This window comes from Rhynchophorus ferrugineus, unplaced genomic scaffold, assembly GCF_030347505.1.
Source record: "Rhynchophorus ferrugineus isolate W39M unplaced genomic scaffold, kcgeb_rfMv2 rfM8, whole genome shotgun sequence".
Lineage (NCBI taxonomy): Eukaryota > Metazoa > Arthropoda > Insecta > Coleoptera > Curculionidae > Rhynchophorus > Rhynchophorus ferrugineus.
In genome coordinates this window covers 6,808,986-6,832,494 of record NW_027472587.1, presented here as the reverse complement: position 1 = coordinate 6,832,494, position 23,509 = coordinate 6,808,986, and the positions used below count along the sequence as shown (strand labels likewise).

Sequence of the window (23,509 nt, the reverse complement as noted above, 5' to 3'; positions counted from 1 at the left end):
CCGAATAATAATATATCGAAAAATAATGTTCCAGTAACTCTTGGCAAACTTAATAATTTTATGTTTGTTGATAATTATTTTATGAGATTATTATTAAACATATTTTCTCTCACCATTTGGGATATACTTTTTCCATATTATGTGACAAATTTTGTACTATGAAGAGTATCAATAAATGTAATTCCTTCAATTTGTAAAATATAAATGAAAGTTAAATATTATTTCAGATTTCATAACAAGGTTCTTGTAAGTAAAATATAAATATTTTAACTTTTCGTGTTTTGTTTATAAGGTTTTTATATAATTATATGCATTATTATTAATCATTAATTGTGTGATTCATAATCCCGCCAATCTTTTCTACATTCGCTCAAATTTATTGGCCGCGACTCCTAGAACGATGTTCTATTCGTCGCCAAGCGCTGAAAGTCATGTGGCGAACACTGGAACTAATCAAGGTGACTTGAAGAAGGTGAAGCAAACTGAAGTGAACTAAAACACTGGGCATTGGCTATCCGTCAAGTAATGTAATTAGTTTTCCGCCTCTTCACCTAAACGCAAGATTGTCATGAAGAGATTTCGAGTTATGAAGCTCTATTTTCCAATTTCTAGTTTATGAATCTTGTCCACTTTTTTATTATTTATTTATTACTTTATTACAAGTAGTTGCCGACTAACCTACAGTGTGTATTTACAACAACTTAAATCTAGGTATATATCTAGAGGACCCTTCGGCACTATCTTAGTCTCTGGTGTAATAATATTTACATTGCTCTTTTTTTATTAAATTCACCTTACTGCACTACACTATCTGAAGTTATCGATGTAAGTAATCAGTCCTGTAGTACCTTGGTGCGCCTGCAATACTTCTCAGGATTTTGTTCTGGACAACTTCTACTGTGTTTATATTAGTTTTCCCGGAACGTCCCCATAATTGATTTCCGTATAGGTTTCAATATTTCCTTTTTTAATGGAAATATTTTAACTCTGGTTCTTTTCTTTTTTACTTGTTCCTTCGAGCGAAGTTTTGTATCAAAATTTATTCCGAGATACTTAGATTTGCTGCTAAATGGAATGATAGTATTACTTATTGTTATTGGTTTGGTTAATTTTTATTTCGCAGGTTTGTATCGAATTATTTATATTGTCACTAGACTGTTGGTAATTTTCGTGTGACTTTTTTGCTATTGTCTCTGACAACAAGAACCGCATTATCATCAGAAAATACAGCTATAGTGATATTTAACATTTGTGGTAAATCACATGTGTAGAGTAAGTAAAGAATTTGCCCCAATACGCTTCCTTGTGGTATACGTTTTAGCTTCTTTTATTGTAGAGTAAACTTCCTCGGTGTATTGTTTTGGCAACATTTTCTGTAGCTTATGAACAATGCCGTCATGTCATACCTTATCAAAGACTTGTGCTACGTCTAAGAATACAACAACAAATAATATAGCCGGCTCGTTTAGCGCAGTTGTAAAGGCAACAGGACGGTCCAGCTACTGTTGCGATAGTCGCGGATTTGAATCCTGCTGGGGCATGGTTGTAAATTTATGTTTGTGATTGTTTAATATTTGTGATTGTCCTAAGCAAGAGTGTAAACAGTTCAGCAAAAAGTAGTCAAAAGTAGAGTGTAAAAGTGTCCGACAAGGAAAATGATCCCAGTCACGCCAGTAACCAGGCTGGGTAAGACCGGATGTCTTCTGGGATGATTTCTAAGTTGGTCACACGCCAGTCGGTAGGCTTAGTGCCGAGGGCCGTGATTCGGAACCCACGTTAAACTGTAGGTCCAGTCCATATAAATCCTCGTTGGTAAAGGGAGTCTTTAAAACTAATATAAATATTTAAAACAGTTTGAATAGTATCCGTTCACGACATTAAAATAGTGACTAATTTGCGATTTTATTATACGAATTAACGTCTGGGGTAGCCTTTATGTGGTGTAATCGTTCGTTTCGTTCAATGCAATGGAAGCTTAACAGTTGTTGTATAGTTGGTAGTGTTTATGACTTAATGGCATGTCATTCGGGTCGTTCTGTATGCAAATTGATTGTAGGCTTAACTTTATATTATCACTTCGGTTAGGGAATACATCGCAAGGTAATTTTCAACCACCAGTGGATGTATTTGAACCGTAAAAGAACTCACAATACAATTTATAAATTGTATGGTTACCGTTTTGTTCGGTTAATAATTTAATAGCACAGTAACAGTGAAGCAATATTCTGGATGTTTTCGTAAATGGTGTTGCAAGAAGTGGTTCAATGTTTATAACAAAATAAATGACAACAATATAAAATGACAAGATGAGATAGTTTTTTTTTTAATCCGATTCAATGATTATCTTTTTAACTATTTGATCTAAAAATATTAAACAAAAATTATCTTTTTATTAGTATTGTTCTGTAGTACTTGCGCAAAAAAAACAAGCTAAACGAATGCGGGATAAATACATCAGTATGTATTTCTTAAATTAAATCATAATATCACATGTCCTGTGTGATAACGTACTAGTATTATTTGGATAATATAATAAATATACAAATATATACAAATATATCGCTATTATTCATGGACGGTAATGGTTCTGTCCTTAAAAGCTCCTTAAATGTTCATCTCAATTAGGTTGCAGCTTTTTTATATTTACATTTAATTATTAACAATTATTTTAATTTATATATTTCTTAATAATATATTTTCTTTACAGCGTCTGTAATAGTAACTTAAAACAACTAATGAAATGTAGCGAAATGACGTTCTCAGTGCATTCCTGCTAAACCACGCAAAACAATTCTGAAATTATATGTATTAATTTAACACTATATGGTCATAATCCTTTAAAAGGCTTACTTGCTTTTATTCAAATAAATAATCCCTAAAAAAAATTACATTTTAAATTATCAAATCTTGTCAAAATAGCCTTGATCTTTGTAAGAAGTGCTCAAGTCGGCATATTAATTAAGCCACAGAAAAACATCTGAAACGCGAAACTAGAAATGGTTCCTTTGTCGGTCACAATTTCTAATTTAAGGCAACGCGACATGGCCGACACGGATGGGCTGACGGCAACGGCGTGTTCAAAGGGCGACATGTCACGGGCCGTGACCGCCAGAGCGCGACACCGTCTCATCATCACATGTGGATGCTCCTTCGTCTAACCATACTGATTTATAAGTCTGCATTCTGCGCACACAAATGGCACGATTTATTGCTCACTTTGCCTATTCGGCCTGAGATATGACGTCGGTTATGGTAATGTACCGCCTGTCTACTCTTAGTGACAAATAACGCACAATATAGTTCTTTACCAAATCAACTAAAACTAGTTCCAACATAAATACTATAAAAAATAATATAATAATAAATAAAATAATATTTGTATTCAAACTTATTCAATTTATTCTGATTCTAATATTACATCAATTTACAACTGGTAAGCGGTGTTCATAAAAAATTAAAGGTTTTTCTCAGTTCATCTAATAAGTCCTACTAATTTTGGATTAATAACAAAGATCATTTTTTCTAGTTATAAATAAAAGTACTTCATTTAAAAAAAAAACATTTCCTCTTTTTTAGATTTTCATGAAATTGGTATAATTTTTCATAAAATGGCTATAAGGTGACATTGGGATTATAGTGAATATGTTACCATTTATCGTAAGTATCGTAACATGGAAGTATGAAATGTCATTTTACTATTAAACAGTGACAGTGACAGTGACATTGACATTGACAGTGACAGTGACAGTGACAGTGACAGTGACAGTGACATTGACAGTGACATTGACAGTGATATTGACAGTGACATTGACAGTGACACTAACAGTAACATTGACAGTGACAGTGACAGTGACAGTGACAGTGACAGTGACAGTGACAGTGACATTGACAGTGACAGTGACAGTGACATTGACAGTGACATTGACAGTGACATTGACATTGACAGTGACAGTGACATTGACAGTGACAGTGACAATGACAGTGGCAGTGACATTGACATTGACAGTGACATTGACATTGAATATATTGACAGGAAAATTAAAAAAATAAATCTTTAGTAGCAGCAAAGTGACTGTTTATTTTAAATATAGTAAAAACAAATAAATTTTAGTATTTACTATTACTAATATATAATTATTTTATATCTATAATATACAACTTTTAAAAAATGCAAAAAAATAGACAAAGAAACACTTAATATCCTTTATTTAATAATAAGAGTGAAACAAGCGATGTCTGTACGACCGAGCGAAAGTATGACATTAATGTTTTTGTTATTGTCAATGAGTATCTAGTAAATTATTATTAAATTTATTATCTAAGTAGATAACCTGATGAACTTACTATTACCTATAAATATTTTGCAAATTTACTCCGACAATAACAATAGTCATACAGCATTGGATCCAACGCTATTTTGAACATTTTTTCTAAATCATTATTCTAATGAAGAATCGTTTGTAATTGGGCGCTGCACTCTTGGATTGCCAGATTACCCAAAATATAAATGTTTATTAATTGACGATCTGCATGTGATAGTGATAACAGCGCTGTTAGTAAGTGATAAATTTGTCCTTGTTTCTGAAATTGTTTGATATTTGTTAACTGAATTTTGATACAAATTTGAATGTTTTATATAAAGAAAACTTTTATTGTTTGATACCTTGAAAGTAGTCCTGTATAATATGCGTTTTGTCGCCTGAAAACAACTATTATATTGTTGACCAAGAAGTGGTTAAAATCATTTTTTACTATCATCAATTTTACTTTTTCACCAGCACAACGTAACCCATTAAATTCTCCGCTGTATTTTAATGCCTTACGTTATTGACAAACGATTGTCATTTCCTCAATTATATCTGACTTGTTGGCACCAAAATCAATTTTTGAATCGAACTGCAATGCTTTCAGTTCTTGGACCACAGGACCACTGCGTCTGCGAAATCGCTGAATATCATTGTGTCGTGCTTACTTTTGTCGTGTTTAATGTGCACGAAACGTTGCATTCTAAGCTTATCCACTTCGTTTCTAATTACTGTCGAACGCAACAGAACAATACGACTGTTACCATTTTCCGTCTCTTACTGGTCATCAATGCGATTAGCACGTGAGGTAACTCGCACATTTGATTGAGTTTGACGAACTAACTTGGGTCGTCTGCTCCTTGGTATTGTTAATAATAAAAGTAATAATTATAATTATTGGAATAATTGTAACAAAAGTAAAGAAAGTAATAATGTAAGTAAAAAATTCTTGATAGATGTTTACTCCACCGCAATTAGAATATGATTTAAAATTTCCATTGACACATAGTTATATGAACTCTAACTATATGTTATTATTGTTCACTTTATTTTCACATTATAATGATCTCTAATGTTTAATATATTATATATTCTAAACGGGGTTTGACAATAGCGGCCGGTAGTCAGTATTCAACATTTTTAATCCCAAAATAAATTTTCGAAAGTACCCATAAATATTTGACATCATTGTCAATCCTTTGTAATAGTGCAACTATTGATGACAGTGAGAGTGGCATTTTGTATGGGAAAACAAAATCATTGTTTCTACTATTTTTCTAGAACTTTTCACATTTTCTGTCCATATAAACCTTCCCGGGACTAGAAAATAGAAAATTGTAAATTTCCGAGGTATGATGAAAGCTCCATAAATTTATATAATCTTTTAGTTTGTTTCTTAATACAAAAATAGCTAAAGAATATACTAATAACTTTACAGACATGCCGTATAGTACCGGTCTGGGAACGATGCTGAAAGATATAAATTGTCACAATTTGTTTCCGTTCTGTTTGCCTTTTGAAATAGTACCCACTGAGTGTAAACGTTACAAATTGACGTTAGCAGGAAATTATTTCTTCTCCTTTTTGCTCGTGGTATTCTGCTTGGTTAAATGTCGCCACGGTAATGGAAAGTGAAACAACCCGTGATAATACAAAGACGCAAAACAAGACAAAAATGTATGTTATCTGTTTCAAGCCATTCTTCGGTCTACTTAACTTTTTTTCTTTTATTGGGTGGCAGGAACATTATTTTTCTTAACATAATTTAAAGTAATTGACATTGACAAATCGGATACGTACGTGTCCCGCAGTTGCTCAACAAGTATTGGTGGTAATTAAAAACGCAACTTAATTTAAGATGGGCCCCTTTGTTATTAATTTCGTATTGATTCTAATATTTTAATAAATTATAAGCTTTATAATATTTTAATAAATTATATTATAACTGAAATTTTTTACTTATAAACATATATATATTATATATATATATATATATATATATATATATATAATAATAATAATAACAAAATCAATATTATTCCATAATCTGCCATATATTTACATGGCATGTAGAAAATTACTTCATTAAGCAATCTTCTCATATATCTCTGTATAAAATATTATCTTAATTAGTCTTATTCTAAAGCTTATTCTAAAGTCTACATATGTCCAGTAATCATATCAGGTGGTATTAAACATTTTAGTTGACGCACTTCACTATCACGTCGCATATTTAGCTGATTAGCGAGTACATTGGGATGCACTGACACTCTTTCGAATTACTTCATACAAACACTTTGAGTTACACTCGTTATAGGTTCTAGAGGAATATCGCGTTGTATCACTTTTTTGAAATATAGTACGGAGCATCAACAATGGCACGCAACACTTTATTTTGGAACCGTTGAATGATGGATATATTAGATTTGCTAGCGGTACCCCATAGTTGGATTCCATATGACCAAATGGGCTTGAGTATAGACTCATACAGCAATACCTTGTTATCTAATGATAACTTGGATTTGCGACCGATGAGCCAATACATTTGTTATAATTTAAGTCCAAGTTGTTTCCGTTTAGAGAGTATGTGCTTCTTCTAGGTTAGGTGTCGATCTAAGTGCATACGAAGATATTTAACATGCTCTGCTTGGGGGAGTTGACGATGATTGATATTCACTGGTGGACATGTTCTTCTACGCAGCGTAAACGTTACATGCGTGGATTTTGTTTCAGTGGCTTTAATACGCCATGTCTTCAACCATAATTGTATTTGCTTCAGGTGGGTTTGTAGGTTTATTAATGCTGTGACTGGATCTTCATGGGATGCTAAGATTATTGTGTCGTCTGCGTATGTTGCCAGACCGGCCCTATACAGAAGATACAGTACTGGACCCAGTACACTACGTTGCGGAACTCCTGAATATATGGAATTTAATTCGGTATGTTCATCGCCTTGATTTACAATAAAATATCTATTAGTGAGATACAATTTTAGTAACTGATAGTCCGGATGAGGGAGAAGTTTCTTTTGTTTATCTTGCAAGCTCGTATGCCATAGTTTGTCAAAAGCCTGAGATATATCTAGAAAAGCAACCGAAAAATATCTTTTGGCATTTAGGTCAGTTTTTATTTTGTTTACAAGTTTATGCACTTGTTCTATAATCCCATACTTATTGCGAAAGCCAAACTAATATTCTGGAACAATTCTTCTTTTTTCTATTATACAGATCGGTTTCTTTATCTATAATTTCTCGAAAACATTCGAGATTATCGGTAATAAACTTATAGGTCGGTAGAAGGTCACATCTTCTGGTATTTTTCCTGGTTTAGGAATCCTTAGTATTTTAGCTACTTTCCAGATGATACTTTCCGAAGATTTTTGTGTGGAAAGAATTAGTAATTCCGATATGGGCCTTGGCGCTATGTTTTCCTTTCCAATGGGCTTTCAATTTTTTATTTTTCAACTACTTTAGGACAATTCTACTATCGAGGTAACATTGTTGATAACATTTGAAGTTAGGCCTTATTTGTTTTATTTATTTTATTTATTCTTTTTTTCAGTTACCAAATAATATTAAAAATTATATTTAATATACTGCCACTGGTTTAGTCGTACAAGTGTGAATGAAGTCAGTATATGTTTCTACAAGATTCCAACTAGGCAGAAGAAAATGGGCTTCTAACTCAGCTCACTGAATATTCACTGCTGTTAACTACTGAATGACCATATATTCTCAAAATAAATAAAGAAAAGTATTAATAAATTTCAAGACTTCAACATATGTCAATTTGATTCCATCATGGTTAGATCAAGAAGAGTCAATATCAAATATCTGCTTTTTTGCACATCAAATAGTTCGTGACATATATTTGATTAAACAATGTGAGTTTATCAAGTTTACCTAGTATGTGTGTTATGACAAACAAAAAATTTAAATTTTAATTTGATTCTTTTGAGTCTGTGTCCTGTTCTGGTGGTACCCAAAAGTTGCAATATTTCAATATTAGTACGAGAATGGAGTCTTTCCTCATGCCCCCTTGCAATTCTCTTGATTTCTTGACTGACTGTGGGTATCTAAAGGTCTCGATGCAGGTAATCAGTTCTGTAGTATTTGGGTGCACCCACAATACCTCTCAGGACTTTGTTCTGAAAAATTTGTATTTTATTAATATTAGTCTTTGCAGAACATCCCCATAATTGAACTCCGTATGTTCATATAGATTTCAATATTTGCTTATATAATAGTAATTTATTATGTACTGATAATTGTGATTTTCTTCCAATTAGCCAGTACATTTTCCTATATTTCAATTACAGTTCTTTTCTTTTCTTCTTTATATGTTCCTTCCAGCGAAGTTTTGCATCGAGATTCATTCCGAGATATTTAGCGTTGTTGCTATATGGAATGATGAGGGAGTGTTATTTAATGTTATTGGTGCTTGTACTGTCTGTTTATAGGTGAACTGCACATGTACAGATTTACTTTCATTAATTCTTATTTTCCAAGCTTGTGTCCAATTATTTATATTGTCACTTGTCTGTTGTAATTTTCGTGAGGCTTCTTCACTATTGTCTCCGACTGCTATAATCGCAGTATCATCAGTAAATGTAGCCATCGTAATATGTTCCGTTTGTGGTATATCACAAGTGTAGAATACATAAAGCATTGGTCCCTGTACACTTCCTTGTGGTACACCTGCTTTAGCTTCTTTCATTGTAGAGTAAGCTTCTTCTTGCTTGACTCTAAACATTCTGGTTGTAATGTATGATTTTAATAGTTCAGTGTGTTGTTTTGGTAGCATTTTCTGTAGTTTATGAACAAGGCCTTCATGCCAAATCTTATCAAAGGCTTGTGCTACATATAAGAATATAGCTGAGCATACGTTTTGACTTTCGTAGGCTTTTTCAATAACATCTGTTATTCTGTGGACCTGGTCAATTCTTCAGTATTTGTTAATAAATCTAAACTGGTGTGTTGGTATGAGGTTTTTTTCTCTCTATGATCAGTTTTATTCTTTTCAGCAGGAGTTTTTCAAAAACCTTAGATATTACTGGCAGCAGTGATATAGGTTTATAGGATTTTATTTCGTTTGGTGATAACATGGCAAATTTTGAAACTTTGTGTTTTTATTTCTGATAAAATCTTGGTAATTCCACTTTTAATTCTAAAATAAATGTATTTTTAATAATTTGTCTATAGTATATTATTATTATAAACCAATATTTTTGTAATTCTTTATTACAGTCATTTAGCGTATTGGTAAAGGATCCGTGAATAGACACAAACTGTATATTTCATTTCAATGTACATAGATCATAATGAGAGATTATTTAAATTACAGTTGGGAATTGCATTTTTGTTAAGCAACGCTCTTCCACTTCTGGGTCCGTAGTCCTCGAGTGTGAAATCCAATGAAACAAAGCGCTTTTCTGTTCATATTAAACGTTACAAGGGGTTCCCTTTAGTTTGTTATTGCTGACTTTTAAAAGCCATTTCTGGCTTAGAGCATGATGCTTTGGAATTTTTATATCCTGGGAACATGTTTATTTCGTTTTTACATTAAGAATTATTATTTTTACCATAACGGCTGCAAAAATTACGTGATAAAACAAGCTGTTATTTCCTAAAAAACTACTTCTTACAAAAACACTTAGCCCGTGTATTTTAATATAATAAGCAATAATTGCTTAGTAAATCTACATTATCAATATCGCAAAATTATAAAGATAAAAATATATGAAAGAACCAATGTCTAAAGATCTTCAGATAAATTACAGACCAAAGATTTTTTTTATAACATCTTTATTAGATACGCTTAATACAATCTTAATTTACAATTAATTTATTACTACTTTTTCTATGTACTTGGATTAATTAACAAGCAAGACGAGTGCGAGAAAATACATCAGTATGTATTCGTCAATTATAAAATTATAATTATTTATTAATTATTAACTTATAGCTATAGTTTACACTAAATGTATACACTTTATATAAGTTCATATGGTTTTGTTCGTTTCAATCTCCTGACATCCTGCGCGCTGTCCAGCAGTTGTATTGCTTCCACGTTAGTATGATTTAGTAATCTCCTTTCGTGTTTCAAGGCGAAATCTTGGATAACTTCGCAAATCCATTTGATTTGCAGGTCATCGTGCAGTTCTTCATTGGTTACATAGCAATAGGCATTGGTAATCAATCGAAGAACCTTGTTTTGACAGCGTTGTATGACTAGTTGATTTTAATTAGGTCCAAATTGGCTTTATAATTGTATTATAGATCAACCTTTTTGATTTTAGATCAAGTTGAGAGTATCTTCCGACTAACCAGTATAGTTGTTTTATTTTGGTTCTAATGTGTTTTGCTTTTTGTCTAACGAGACCAAAGAATGGGACAAACAATCTGTAAATCGCCTTTTATACCTTCAGCCTTCTGATGTCCCCGGAGCATATACAAACATGTCAAGGTCGCCCAATTAAGATTCCCTTCTAAGTTTTATTTTTCTATGCATAAAATACCTGGCAGTTGCTCAACAAATCTCGGTGTTAATTAACAACGGAGCTTCATTTTCCGTGGGTCCCTTTGTTATTAATTTCGTATTGATCTAATGAAAGAATGAACCCTCGCTTATACCGCGTGCGGGCTTTATAGTTGTATTATAGATCAACCTCTTTGATTTTAGATCAAGTTGGGAGTATCTTCCGACTAATCAGTATAGTTATTTTATTTTGGTTCTAATGTGTATTATTTTTGTCTAACGAGACTAAAGAATGGGACAAACAATCTGTAAATCGCCTTTTATACCTTCAGCCTTCTGATGTCTCCGAAGCATATACAAACATGCCAAGGTCGCCCAATTAAGATTCCCTTCTAAGTTTTATTTTTCTATGCATAAAATACCTGGCAATTGCTCAACAAATCTCGGTGTTAATTAACAACGGAGCTTCATTTTCCGTGGGTCCCTTTGTTATTAATTTCGTATTGATCTAATGAAAGAATGACCCCTCGCTTATCCTAACTTCGCAAATCCATTTGATTTCCAGGTCATCGTGTAATTCTTCGTTCGTTACGTAACGATAGGCATTGGTAATCAATCGAAAAACCTTGTTTTAACAGCTTTGGATGACTAGTTGATTTGAATTTTTAGTGCAACCCCATATTTGCACCCCATAGGTCCAAATTGGCTTCATAATTGTATTATAGATCAACCTCTTTGATTTTAGATCAAGTTGAGAGTATCTTCCGACTAACCAGTATAGTTGTTTTATTTTGGTTCTAATCTGTTTTGCTTTTTGTTTAACGAGACCAAAGAATGGGACAAACAATCTGTAAATCGCCTTTTATACCTTCAGCCTTCTGATGTCCCCGGAGCATATACAAACATGTCAAGGTCGCCCAATTAAGATTCCCTTCTAAGTTTTATTTTTCTATACACAAAATATCTCGCAGTTGCTCAACAAATCTCGGTGTTAGTTAACAACCGAGCTTAATTTATCGTGGGACCCTTCGTTATTAATTTCGTATTGATCTAATGAAAGAATGACCCCTCGCTTATACCGCGTGCGGGCTTTATAATTGTCACTTTCCCCGAATATGAAACCATAATTCGCAGACGCGTTATTCGATTAGCGGATCAGTGTGCACTTCAGCGCCCCCCTGGCGACAACGAAACCGTTCCGAAATGTGGCGCTGCCATTTGCCGTCACCTCTTTTGTTTCGCCGTCAATCATGCTCTACGACGGACAGCCCCAACAGGCGCGTTAAAAATTACGCTCAATGTCCAGGGAATATTTTTATTGAAGCGCTCTCTGGCGTGAAAAATGCTTTGACGCGATTCGACGCGCATATCACGGACCTGGATTGACTGTGTTTCTTTCATTTCTTTATTAATTCAAATGAGCTCTAAGGGTTACAATGGTTGGACCTTGTATATTACGGTCGCTATTACTCGCGGTAAATATAATTCCGGGGCATTTTTTAAAAAATATTTAAATTATATCCTTTATCAATTGAAGATGAGCAAATCTAAATACGAGAGTCACTATTTATATTTAGGGAATAGGAAAAAAAAACAAATAGTTAAGCTGTGAATATATTTTTATTGTTTTTCAAAATACTCGCCACGATGATAGATACACTTTTGCATACGCTTAAACCAATTTTCAAAGCACTTATTCCATTCCGAATGAGGTATCTTCAAAACATGATTATTGAACGCTTCAATAGCTTCTTCGGGCGATTAAAATAGTTGACCACGCAGTTTATTCTTCACGGACGGGAGCAAAAAGAAGTCATTGGGTGCCAAATCAGGGCTGTACGGCGGATGACCCATGAATTTGATATTTTGAGTGCTCAAATAGCCTCTTGTTTGATCCGATGTGTGAGAGCTCGCATTGTCATGATGAACAACAATCCGGCTCTTCTTTGTTTTCCTTATATCACCGAAGACTTCTGGCAAACAAATGGTTGTATACCAATCAGAATTTACTGTTCTACGATCCTCTAGGGGCGCTGTTGCAATATGACCAGTTTTCCCGAAGAAACAGGGCACCGTATTCCTTGAAGAGCTCCGTGCGCGAACAACTTTTGTTCGATTTGGTTCACCTTGGAACACCCATACAGTCGAGTGCTGCTTACTTTCGGGCTCATACGAATATATCCATGTTCGTCACCTAACACGATTTTATAAACGTCTTTCGAAGCACCACGATTGAATTTCTTAAGCATTTGTTTGCACCAATCGACATTAGCCTTTTCTTGAGCGATTGTCAAATTGTGTCGGATCCAACACGAACATAACTTCGCACAGCTAAGTGTTCATTTGCTTTTTTTCTCAAATGATTTTAAAGTATGAAATTAATTTTCAGTATATTTTTATGTAAGTAACACAATGTTATTTGTCGTTGCTGACTAACCTACAACTTGTTTTTAAAATAATCTAAAACCTAGTATATACAGAGGATGGACAAAATAATATGAACACCATACAATTTATATTTGTTAATAAAGTTTTGAGTTATCATTTGCTCTTAAATCAACTGAAATTCGTCCCGGAATATATTCCTAGAGTATCTGTATAGTTTCCAACGGAATGTTGCCACATTTTTGTACCGAAATATCGCCAAATTGTTTCAAGAATGTTCGAGATGAAAATTAGAAGCGGACAATACGAAAATTAGTGTATGTTACAGCATTCAGGCAAATTTGAAGTAGAATATCAAAATAAAAGATAAAATGTAAACGTAAATCAAATTTGTGAGAATAGTTATAAAATAGCTATATTGTAGTACACTATAACACTGATTTGGTACTGCATAGATATGTCTGTAGCTGTCTAGAGTATACAATAAATGTTGTAATAAATGTATGATGTAGCAAATGTTCTATGAGAGAATACAGTGTTTAAAACGCAAGATAACAAAGAAGTTAAACGAATGCTACAAGAAAAATATACACAGGGAATAGCGGAAGAATCAAATAATAATAATGACATTAGTAACAGACAAGAGTATACATATAAAATTTTGAAATGAATCGATCAAGAATCTCAAATCGAAATAGTAAAGAACATGGAGGTTTCAAAGATTTGAATAAAAAATGATACAAAAAGTAAACGTAAAGCACAATATAATATTACCTCATTATTGCTCCCACTTTTAGGCGTAATTATCAATCAGGACAATTAATAAAAACTTACAAAAGGTCGATTACGCCTAGAGGGAATACCACAAAATGAAAAATAAAAACGCTACTAAGGACTGTACCTCATAGATAATGTAGAGAAGAGTTTAATGTAGATATAATGAGGATATAAATACAACCCAACAACTTGCTGTCCATCAATATTTGGGTATAGTTATCTCCTTTTATAAAAAATGTGTTAGGTATAAATACTATGTCGAAATAAATTTTATTGATTCTAATATTTGTTTTAGTATTTTTTTAATATTTTTTTTGTATGTTTTAAAGTTCCCTTTTACCAACGAGGGTTTATCAGGACTGGATCTACAGTCTAACGTGGGCTCCGAACCACGATCCTTGGCGACCGAGCTTACCGACTGGCGACTGAAAAATCATCCCAGAAGACATCCGGTCTTACCTAACCTGGTAACTGGCGTGACCCGGATCATTTGCCTTGTCGGATTTTGCACTCTTACCTGGGACAATCACAAATATTAAACAATCACAAGCATACATTTACGACCATATCCTGCGCCAACCAAGCCGGCTTTTATTTATATTGTTTGTATATGTGTGTTTAATTGTGCCTTACTTAGATTACTTTTTTTGTTTATTTCGTTTTACTGCCATAAAATTTCTATTTTTTGCAAGATTTATCTGCACCAGAGAGTTATGTAAACCGAAAGAAATAATACATCACAAAGCTTATGTTATAAATTTATTTAACAGTTTCTGTTAACTACATTTTATATTTACACTATACTAAAAATTCATGACATTTCATTTAAGCATCTACTTTTTGTTAATGTTTTGAAATACCTACAAAATCAGAAAGTTATAGGTATAAAGTATATAAATATGACCATTTTCATTCTTACCTTTTACAAAAATAAAACATTTTACTTAGCATTGCAACATACACCTTTTTTTGTTGTCTACTGGTAATTTTCTCTATTAAATAATAATTAATAATATTACCTCAACAAACTTTTGTAAACATAGAATTAACCTAAAAATTACCTCCTAATTACACCTGTAAACAACAACGGGTATCTGTGAAATTCGTCAAACTGGTTTAGAATGAATGCGTATGAGTAGTACGCACGTCTTTCGGCTTTTACTCGTCTCTTATCTTCGCCGTCTCTAAAACGCCTCATAACACTCGAAATAGATTTTGATTATTTTGAAGTAGAATTTCGCGATCACAGATTGCGAAAAAGCTGAACACTTCACAGAGACATTCGAAAAACAAATGGCTCCAAACCCACCAGCAGAAGGTCGTGTCAAATGCAAATATCAAGAAATTTGAAGCGTGGCCAACAATCTTAAAAATTCTGCACCATCAAATTTCCTCAAAAATCAGTCTCTCCAAAATCCGGCAGAAGATTATCTGCAATCTCAATTCAAAGAAGGCACCGGGATTCAATGAAACCTCGGTCTTCAGCTCGCGGAATTATTGAACATAATCAATTCCATCATGCGACTGCAACACTTTCCCAAAATCTGGAAGCATGCTCACATAATTGTGATCCAAAAAAACAACAATTCGCCTTCAGACTACAGGCAAATCAGCCTGCCCATTTCAATCTCCAACATTGCAGAGAGTGATCCTATTCGCCCTTAACCGGTATACTGAGTAAAACCACATAATTCCAGACACTCAACATGGGTTCAGAGCCAAACACTCGTGCGCTCATCAGACCGCTCGGCCGTACACATCAAAAAGACACTGAGGAAAAAACAAACCCTTTGTTGATTTAACTTGTAAATAAGAACACATATTTAGTATCTCATGTTATACAGATATCAAATATATTCATATTTTTTTATATTATAATATAATATAATTTTTATATACAAAAATTGTTTTCTTGCACTACTGCAGGTTTATCAATACGAGAGAAGAAGACGACTGGAAATGGAAACTTAAGAAAGAACAACCGACCTTAGGATAGTGGAGCAACAAGAAAAAGTTCTTCTTATTTTCTTGCGTTAACTTTTGTTACAAGGGCTTCACAATCGCTTCCATGTACTGTTTTTGTTAAAAGAAACAACATTACTCAAGTGAGTGTTCACTTGTACTGTCACTTTTGCGGCATTACTATCTACTGAAATAGCGTTCATGTATTTACACTGCTGTTTTTTTTTTCTGTTAAATATACTTCCTTACCCTACCGCGTTTCTAAAGCTTACTTAATTTTCTCGACAATCTGTTCTTTTATTCTCTGGCTCAAGCATCAAGCTCGCTATTAGAGGACTGTATAAGGATGGATGATATTTTTTATATAACAGGTCAATTGAAAAGTCTCCAGCCTGACACATAGACGGCGCTACTAGAATTAAATCCATATGTTTTTAGTTAGCCCTAACCCTCAAAAGATGCGAGTATGAATTTGACAGCTGTCGGATCATTAGTTTGTGAATTATAACATTTTAAGTGAAGCAACTTTTGTTATTATGAAACAAATTGATGAAAAGGAATTTCGCGTGTTGTTAAAATATTGCTTTTTGAAGCGAAAAAGTAGTTGAAGCAAAAACTTGGCTTGATTGCGAAGGTTAGACGTGGTGAAATAAGCACCGAAGATGGTGACGCACTAGACGCCCAAAAGAGGTTGTTACCGACCAAAACATTTAAAAAATCGACAAAATGATTTTGAATGACCGTAAATTGAAATTGAATGAAATAGCAGACACTCTAAAGATATCAACTGAACTTGTACATTATATCATTCACGAATATTTGGGTATGAGAAAGCTCTGTGCAAAGTGCGTGCCGCGGGAGCTTACTTTTGACCAACATCAACGATGAGTTGATGATTCGGAGCAGTGTTTGAAGATGATCAAGCGTAATAAACCCGAATTTTTGCGTCGATATGTGACAATAGATGAAACATGGCTCCATCATTTCACTCCGAAATCCAATCGACAGTCATTCGAGTGGAGTGTAAACGATTCACCCACTACAAAGCGTGGGTAAACGCAACAATCGGCTGGCAAGGTTATGGCGTCTGTATTTTTGGATGCGCATGGAATAATTTTCATTGACTAGCTTGAAATAGGAAGGACCAACAGCAACTATTACATAGCGTTATTGGGCCGTATGAAGGACGAAATCGCACACGTGTCACAAACGATGGCAAAAATCCATGAGTTGACCTTCAAATTGCTTCCTTGTCCACCGTATTTTCCAGATTTGGCCCCCAGCAACTATTTCCTGTTCTCAGATCTCAAAAGAATGTTTGATATGAATAAATTTTTGTCAAATGAGGAGGTGGTCGACGGAATTGAGGCCTATTTTGAAACAAAGGACAAATCGTACTACAAAAATGGTATCGAAAAGTTGGGGGGTCGCAAAAAAATGTGTTTTACTATGGTAGGAAGATAATTTTCAATTGATCTGTTATATCTTAACTAAAAATACTTTTCTACAATTACTTTTGTTTTATCTATAAAACTTTCTAGAATATAAACTTTCTAACATCGTCTTTGGGAATAGAACTACATCACTATTTTTGTCCAGATAGCTTCAAGACATAAGCCATGCTTGTTGAAGCTCCATAAACATTTTTCTGATATTGATTCTTTATTTTCTGGCTTGCACATTTCTTTAACATTTCATTAAACCCCATTTCCGTTTCTATACCTTCTTTTTTATTCGTTTTTACTCTCAAAAAGCGTTTCGAGCATTCATTCCATTTCCTTTTTATATACGTAAATATGAATTTTGTAAATGTTTTAATACGATAAATTTAAGTAAACTGAATAAATAAATGAATTAAAATTATCTTAACAATGCAATACAGCTCAACTCAATTCAAACTTTAAAAAACTTTTGTAGGACATATACGAGGACTAAAGCGAGTTCATCTATTCTTTTTTTAATTGATTATATTGGAATAGTTCCTATTCTATATTCCTACCTTGACATACGTATTTTATCTTTCTAAGTCATTTTCTAAAGATTTCATTCTATAAAAGTTATTAAGAGACTATTATTAAGAACAGTTATTATTGAGATAAGTCAATAAATATACATAAACACTTACTATTATTAAATATTCCCTTTAAACTAGTATCCCAAAATAAACACCAAATTTAAATTTTTGAAGTATGTGCTGCCATCTCTCGATAACTAACCAAAATATATTGAAATAATGAATTAAAAAATAATAAATGTATTCATGAAAATTCTTAAACTATTTATAGTCATAACATCCATCCATATTGAAAGAGACAAACAATACACATTATGTATTATTATATTATTTAAAATATTTACTGAAACCAATATAACGCTTGGCAACGCTGCATTACTCATATTTTCACAAGTTAACCTAATTTTTAACAATTATAAGGGTAAATATGCAACGGAACAAGTAAATAGTTTTTTTATTTATTCCAATAATTAATTTTATTTACCCCTTCAATTGTAGCATCAAAGTTATTCCTGGGGCATTAGTTTGCGAAGAATCCAAACTAAGAGGCGATATAACAATAGGTGCTGGAACTATAATACACCCAAATGCCTCTATCATTGCTGAAGCGGGTCCTATTATTATAGGTGAGAACTGTTTAATAGAAGAACAAGTAAAAATAATTCATAGGTAAATTAATCTGCAGGTTTTAAAGTTCCTTTATTAGTTGTCATTCCTTTTAAGATTACCATTTGATCAACAAAATAAGGACACTACACCAGTGTTAATTATTGGTTCTCATAATGTTTTTGAAGTAGACTGTACTGTGGAGGCGCCCAAGATAGGAAATCATAATGTGTTTGAGTCCAAGTGCTTTGTTGGGAATAAAGTGACAGTTTCAAATGGCTGTATTATTGGTGCGGGTTGTAAGGTCACTGAAGAGCAAATTCTTAAGGAGAATATATGTATATTTGGATCAAATTGTCAAATGAGAGAATGTATTGATAAACCTGCAGTAAGTACAAGGAAACAACTTTTATTAATATAAAAAAATATGAATATATTTGATATATTATGTAACATGAGATACTAAATATGTATTCTAATTTACAACTTAAATCACTTATCAATATTTAAAGCATATGGTTTTATCTTATAGGACTATAAGTTAATTTTTGTTCTGCTCAAAGAACATAAGAAGAACTTTTTGTTGTTGCTCCAGTATCCTAAGGTGGGTTGTTCTTTCTTGAGTTTCCATCTCCAGTCGTCTTGTTCTCTCCTGTCTCTCGAAGTCAAATTTTTCCCTAGCCAACTTATATTCTTTTTCAGCTAGGGATATTTTCCTGTCTTTCAGCTCTAATTCCTTCTTTTTAAGTTCCACTTCTGTAGCATGTTTTTCTTTTAGAAATTGTAATGTAACTGCATTAGTTAATGCTGAAGAAAGCATATTTTGTTTGATATTATGAAATTAAATAGATAATATGGATGAATATACCTCCTCCATCATAAGTAGATGAAACACTACTGTTGTTTTGTAAAAGTAGGTTGTCGTCATTTAAATCATCATCTAGGAACATATCTGTTGATTCTTCCACATCCTCATTTGAAGCTGTAAATAGTAAAATATAAAATTAAATATTCTAAATCATCTTAAAAATTAATCTTACAATTATCAGATCTGGGCCTTTTGATCCTTATATCTTTGGGCTTTTTTTCTTGTATCACATCAAAATATTTCTCTTTAAGTACCAAAACTTCCTGGAGCATTTGTAGTTTTTCTTGGTGTTCTTCATCACTTCCTTTATAACGGGCTTTGCTATAAATATTTTCAATGTTTATATAATCTACTATATTAATTCAAATATTATTCATCATTTAAAAATAATAGATTTAAAAAAACTTTACTAACACAATAATTAATAAAATTTTAATTAAATACTCAGTAAGTATGTATTGTTAACTGTTATTTATTAAAGTTAAAGTTAAAATGTTATTTATATAAGAAATATATTTGAATCAGAGTTTTTGACTACGCCACTGTTCGTGGAATACATATCGCATTCTTCGCCTTAACCTTATTTTTTGTGCTTAACGTTCCCTTATCACTCACTTTTCCAAATCTCCTTTAACATAAAGTTTTAGGAGGTAATCCACATGCTCCCTAACCGAACGTAATGTATGTGGACGACCAGTCATGCGCACAAAATTTTCATGTACTGTGCTCCATCTGTACGGGTCTTCGAACGGGTTCCTATCTAATACTTCTTTTAACAGCATCAGGCTGTGCTCGTTTGTATATCGGAGCCTTTCTCTGGGTTTGCGCCACATCTTGCCGCCGCTCATCTTCCTTCCAGCCGCGCTATCAAAACAATTGCGATTAACGTTAAAAAAATATTACGTTAATTATACCGTTTGACGTACCGACAGACTTACGTCCCGATAAATACTGACGTTTGTCGTATCGATTGGAGAGCAGCGAAGCCGCTGCATAGCACAGCGACTACGTTCGAAGATGCTTTTGAGTCATCGGAAATTATTTGAAGGAATCATCATCCTGTGTATATATTTTGTCGCAATATCCATATTCATGTTCTGTTTTCTATTATGAAATAGGGGTTATCAATATGCTCATTCGGTTTTTCTTCACAATGATATAACTTCAAAACATATTGAATATATAAAAAATATATATTTGATTTTATTTATATAGTTTATAGTCCAATCGTACCGTTTTGACCATGTGATAAATAGTTTTTAAATTACAGCTCTTCATATTAATTCGCTTAAACGGTATTATTATCTAAAACCTAATAATCTTTCATTTTAAGACATTCATATTGAAATACAATTCTAGTAATTCTAAAGTGATGATATATAATCATAATTTATCATCTGCGTGGTCTCATCAAACGTTATCCTGTATTATCTATAGCATATATTATGGACTTGTCATTAAAAGTAGCAAAATCTTGGTCATCTACTTATGTGACTTCACAAAGGAACCATATTATTATTACATATTTGAACAATCTTTCATTTTATAAGGATGTACATCCTATTGTTGACCCTAAAATAAATAGCATAGTTCCATATAATATGGACCCAATTGGTGTTGGATATAATAATTTTTTACTCTTGTCTTGCTGACATATAACAGGGCCAAACAGGTCACTCTTAATAAATCAATAACTAGAGATCCGAAATTTACTTTTTATATCTTTAAACCAAAGAATTAATGTTTGTTTGTTCAAAGAACATGAGAAGTTTTTGATGTTGCTTCATTACATGCAAAATATTTCCGTGTAACATCTTTATTCCATCTCAATTATTGATTATTTTAGAAATTTTAATTGATAGAATATAGACATATACTTTAAAATATAGTACTTCAAATCGAGTTATGAACTAGTTATTATAAATTTTACAGTTTTACAGCTGTTTTTTTTTAAATCATGCCAGGATAACAAGTTACTGTTACAGTTGCATGAAAGAAGTTTTGAAGTTTTGGTATTTCTAAATTCTACTGAACAAATCGATTCTTGGCAAATTGAAACTATTTGTCTTGATAAAACCTTTTTCCATATATCTTTCTTTTTTCGAAAGCTACATATTTAAGTTAAAAATTGTTATTCGTAATTTGTGTAGTTTATTTCAGCGAATCAATTAACAATCTCGCCCTAAATATGAAAACATATATTGTTAAATAAATACATTATTATATTGATAACATCACTGTCATCAAAGTATTGAAAGCTCTATTCAAAAATAAACGTAACACAAATTAATTCAAGAACGTAGGCTTTGCGTTATTTTCTCTGTTTAGTTTAGAACTGCCGATAACTTGTCCGTAACGGAACGTCAAACAGAGGCGTAACAGTAACGTTAAGTCTATTTTCTAAATTTGCGATAACTAATATCTTAACGTACAGTGTTACTATTTTTATATCGTGAATGTTGGGTTTTATAACATTTTTTACATGTTATAGTAAAATTTATTTAATATATTGTCTTTGGTCTAATGATTATTTTCAACGAACAATTAACATTGAATAATTGTATTTTTTTTTTATTTTTAGCCCCAAAATTTACAAATGGACACCTTGATGAAATTGCTACCAAACTATCATCGTTTAAGGAAAGCAAACAAACAACAGTTATAAAATAATTATTTAGTTTTTATTATTAAGAATAAAATTTAATTTTAGAAGTTGATAGCTAACTTTTTATGTTATTTATTATTATACTGCAACTTTCTTAATATTTCTTGCAACTATTTAAATTTTAAATAAACTTAATTACATCAATAACATAGAGAAATTATTTTTACTCCTATAAAATACATAAATTTGTTGTGTTCTTTTCCTGATATTTATCCATAAGGGCATTGATAATTGCTGCATTTTGCATTACTATCGTCTTATATACATCCCTCTCTGACCTTTCTATTTCCATACGCTTGCCTTGTTCCATTTTGTCAAATGCCAGCATTTCCTGTTCCAGCTGATTCTGCTGTTCTTTCAAAGCTAGTTTGCGCTCTTGAAGTGCCAGTTCTTGCTTTCTCAATTTTTCTTCTATATCACTCGGATCGGTATCTTCCTTTTCATTGTCTTCCTTCCAATAAAAATCATCATCATCATCATCTATAAAAAAATATTTAAAGACCCTAATACTACTCTTTACAGAAAATGGTACCATTATCCTCTAATCTAGAATGTAGTGTATCTGGATCCTGCTTTAATAATGCATTTAGACTATCATCTTTCTCTGAAAGAAAACTAATATGTAAAATAAATTTTTCTTACTAATAACCATTATTACCTTCCCAAGAATTTGACAGTTTTGCTGATTTGCTTGCTACATTATCTGCATTAAATATCTTTCTCAATTCCAAAATTTCTTGCAGATATTTCTTCTTCTTGGCAAATTCAGTTCGACTCTCTCTAGGTCTTCTGCTTCAAATATGAGTGTAAAAATATTATTTCACAATAAAGTTAGGTACTTACATCTTTAAACTTTCCTTTAAATAAAGATTAAGCAAATGATTACAGTGATCTTTACAAGTCCGCAGTGAAAAGGGAATATTGCATTTGTTGACGAAATTTTCGTGAACCTCCTTCCATCTATCAACATTTTCGAAAGGATTTTGTCTTATTACTTCTCTAAGCAACTGTAAGTCTTGTTCAACGGAAAATCTTAGCCTTCTTTCTGTAGATAATCTTGACATTTTACATAAGCGATATAAAACTGAAATGTAAACAAATACGTTTAATTGTGGTTATATTGACATATCGGAGAACATCTTATTATCACGGTGTATATGCTGCCAAACATTTCCCAAAGCTAAACTGGCACCTTCGCCAACATTTTGAATATGAAATAAATATGTCATAATTTCTTAAATATCCCACGATGAATACAAATTTGTTCATAAAGAGAGCGACTCCATGACAGTGTAAAATATAGACTGTCGACGGATAGCTCTCTTTATTTTCAAATTTTTCAAGAAGAGGAAGTGACGAAGCTGCATAAATGGACCTAAAATATTAAAAATATAAACGCATTTATTATGTAATGCAAATGTTTTTTATAAATTAAAATTGACATAACTGTT

General features: G+C 32.4%; 1 protein-coding gene across 1 annotated transcript; it reads right to left on the bottom strand.

Moving 5' to 3' along the window:
- Positions 1–18,949: 18,949 nt before the first annotated feature.
- On the bottom strand, positions 18,950–23,266 carry LOC143201064 (uncharacterized). The gene is made up of 9 exons (XM_076411911.1): positions 22,902–23,266; positions 22,717–22,850; positions 22,591–22,662; positions 22,231–22,538; positions 20,332–20,398; positions 20,009–20,285; positions 19,566–19,714; positions 19,394–19,507; positions 18,950–19,332 (listed from the first exon to the last, which is right to left on the bottom strand). Exons 1-9 carry the CDS (start codon positions 23,120–23,122, stop codon positions 19,067–19,069), a joined length of 1,608 nt encoding a protein of 535 aa, XP_076268026.1. The 5' UTR covers positions 23,123–23,266; the 3' UTR covers positions 18,950–19,066.
- Between the last annotated feature and the right edge of the window lie 243 nt (positions 23,267–23,509).

Excerpts from the sequence above, each read along its gene's own strand:
- LOC143201064 (XM_076411911.1), bottom strand. The coding sequence starts at position 23,122 with ATGTCAAGATTATCTACAGAAAGAAGGCTAAGATTTTCCGTTGAACAA. Across the intron at positions 19,715-20,008 it reads GTTAAAGGAGATTTGGAAAA|CAAAGCCCGTTATAAAGGAA; the intron begins GTGAGTGATAAG and ends AAATATTTATAG. Across the intron at positions 19,333-19,393 it reads ATCTACTTATGATGGAGGAG|CATTAACTAATGCAGTTACA; the intron begins GTATATTCATCC and ends TGCTTTCTTCAG.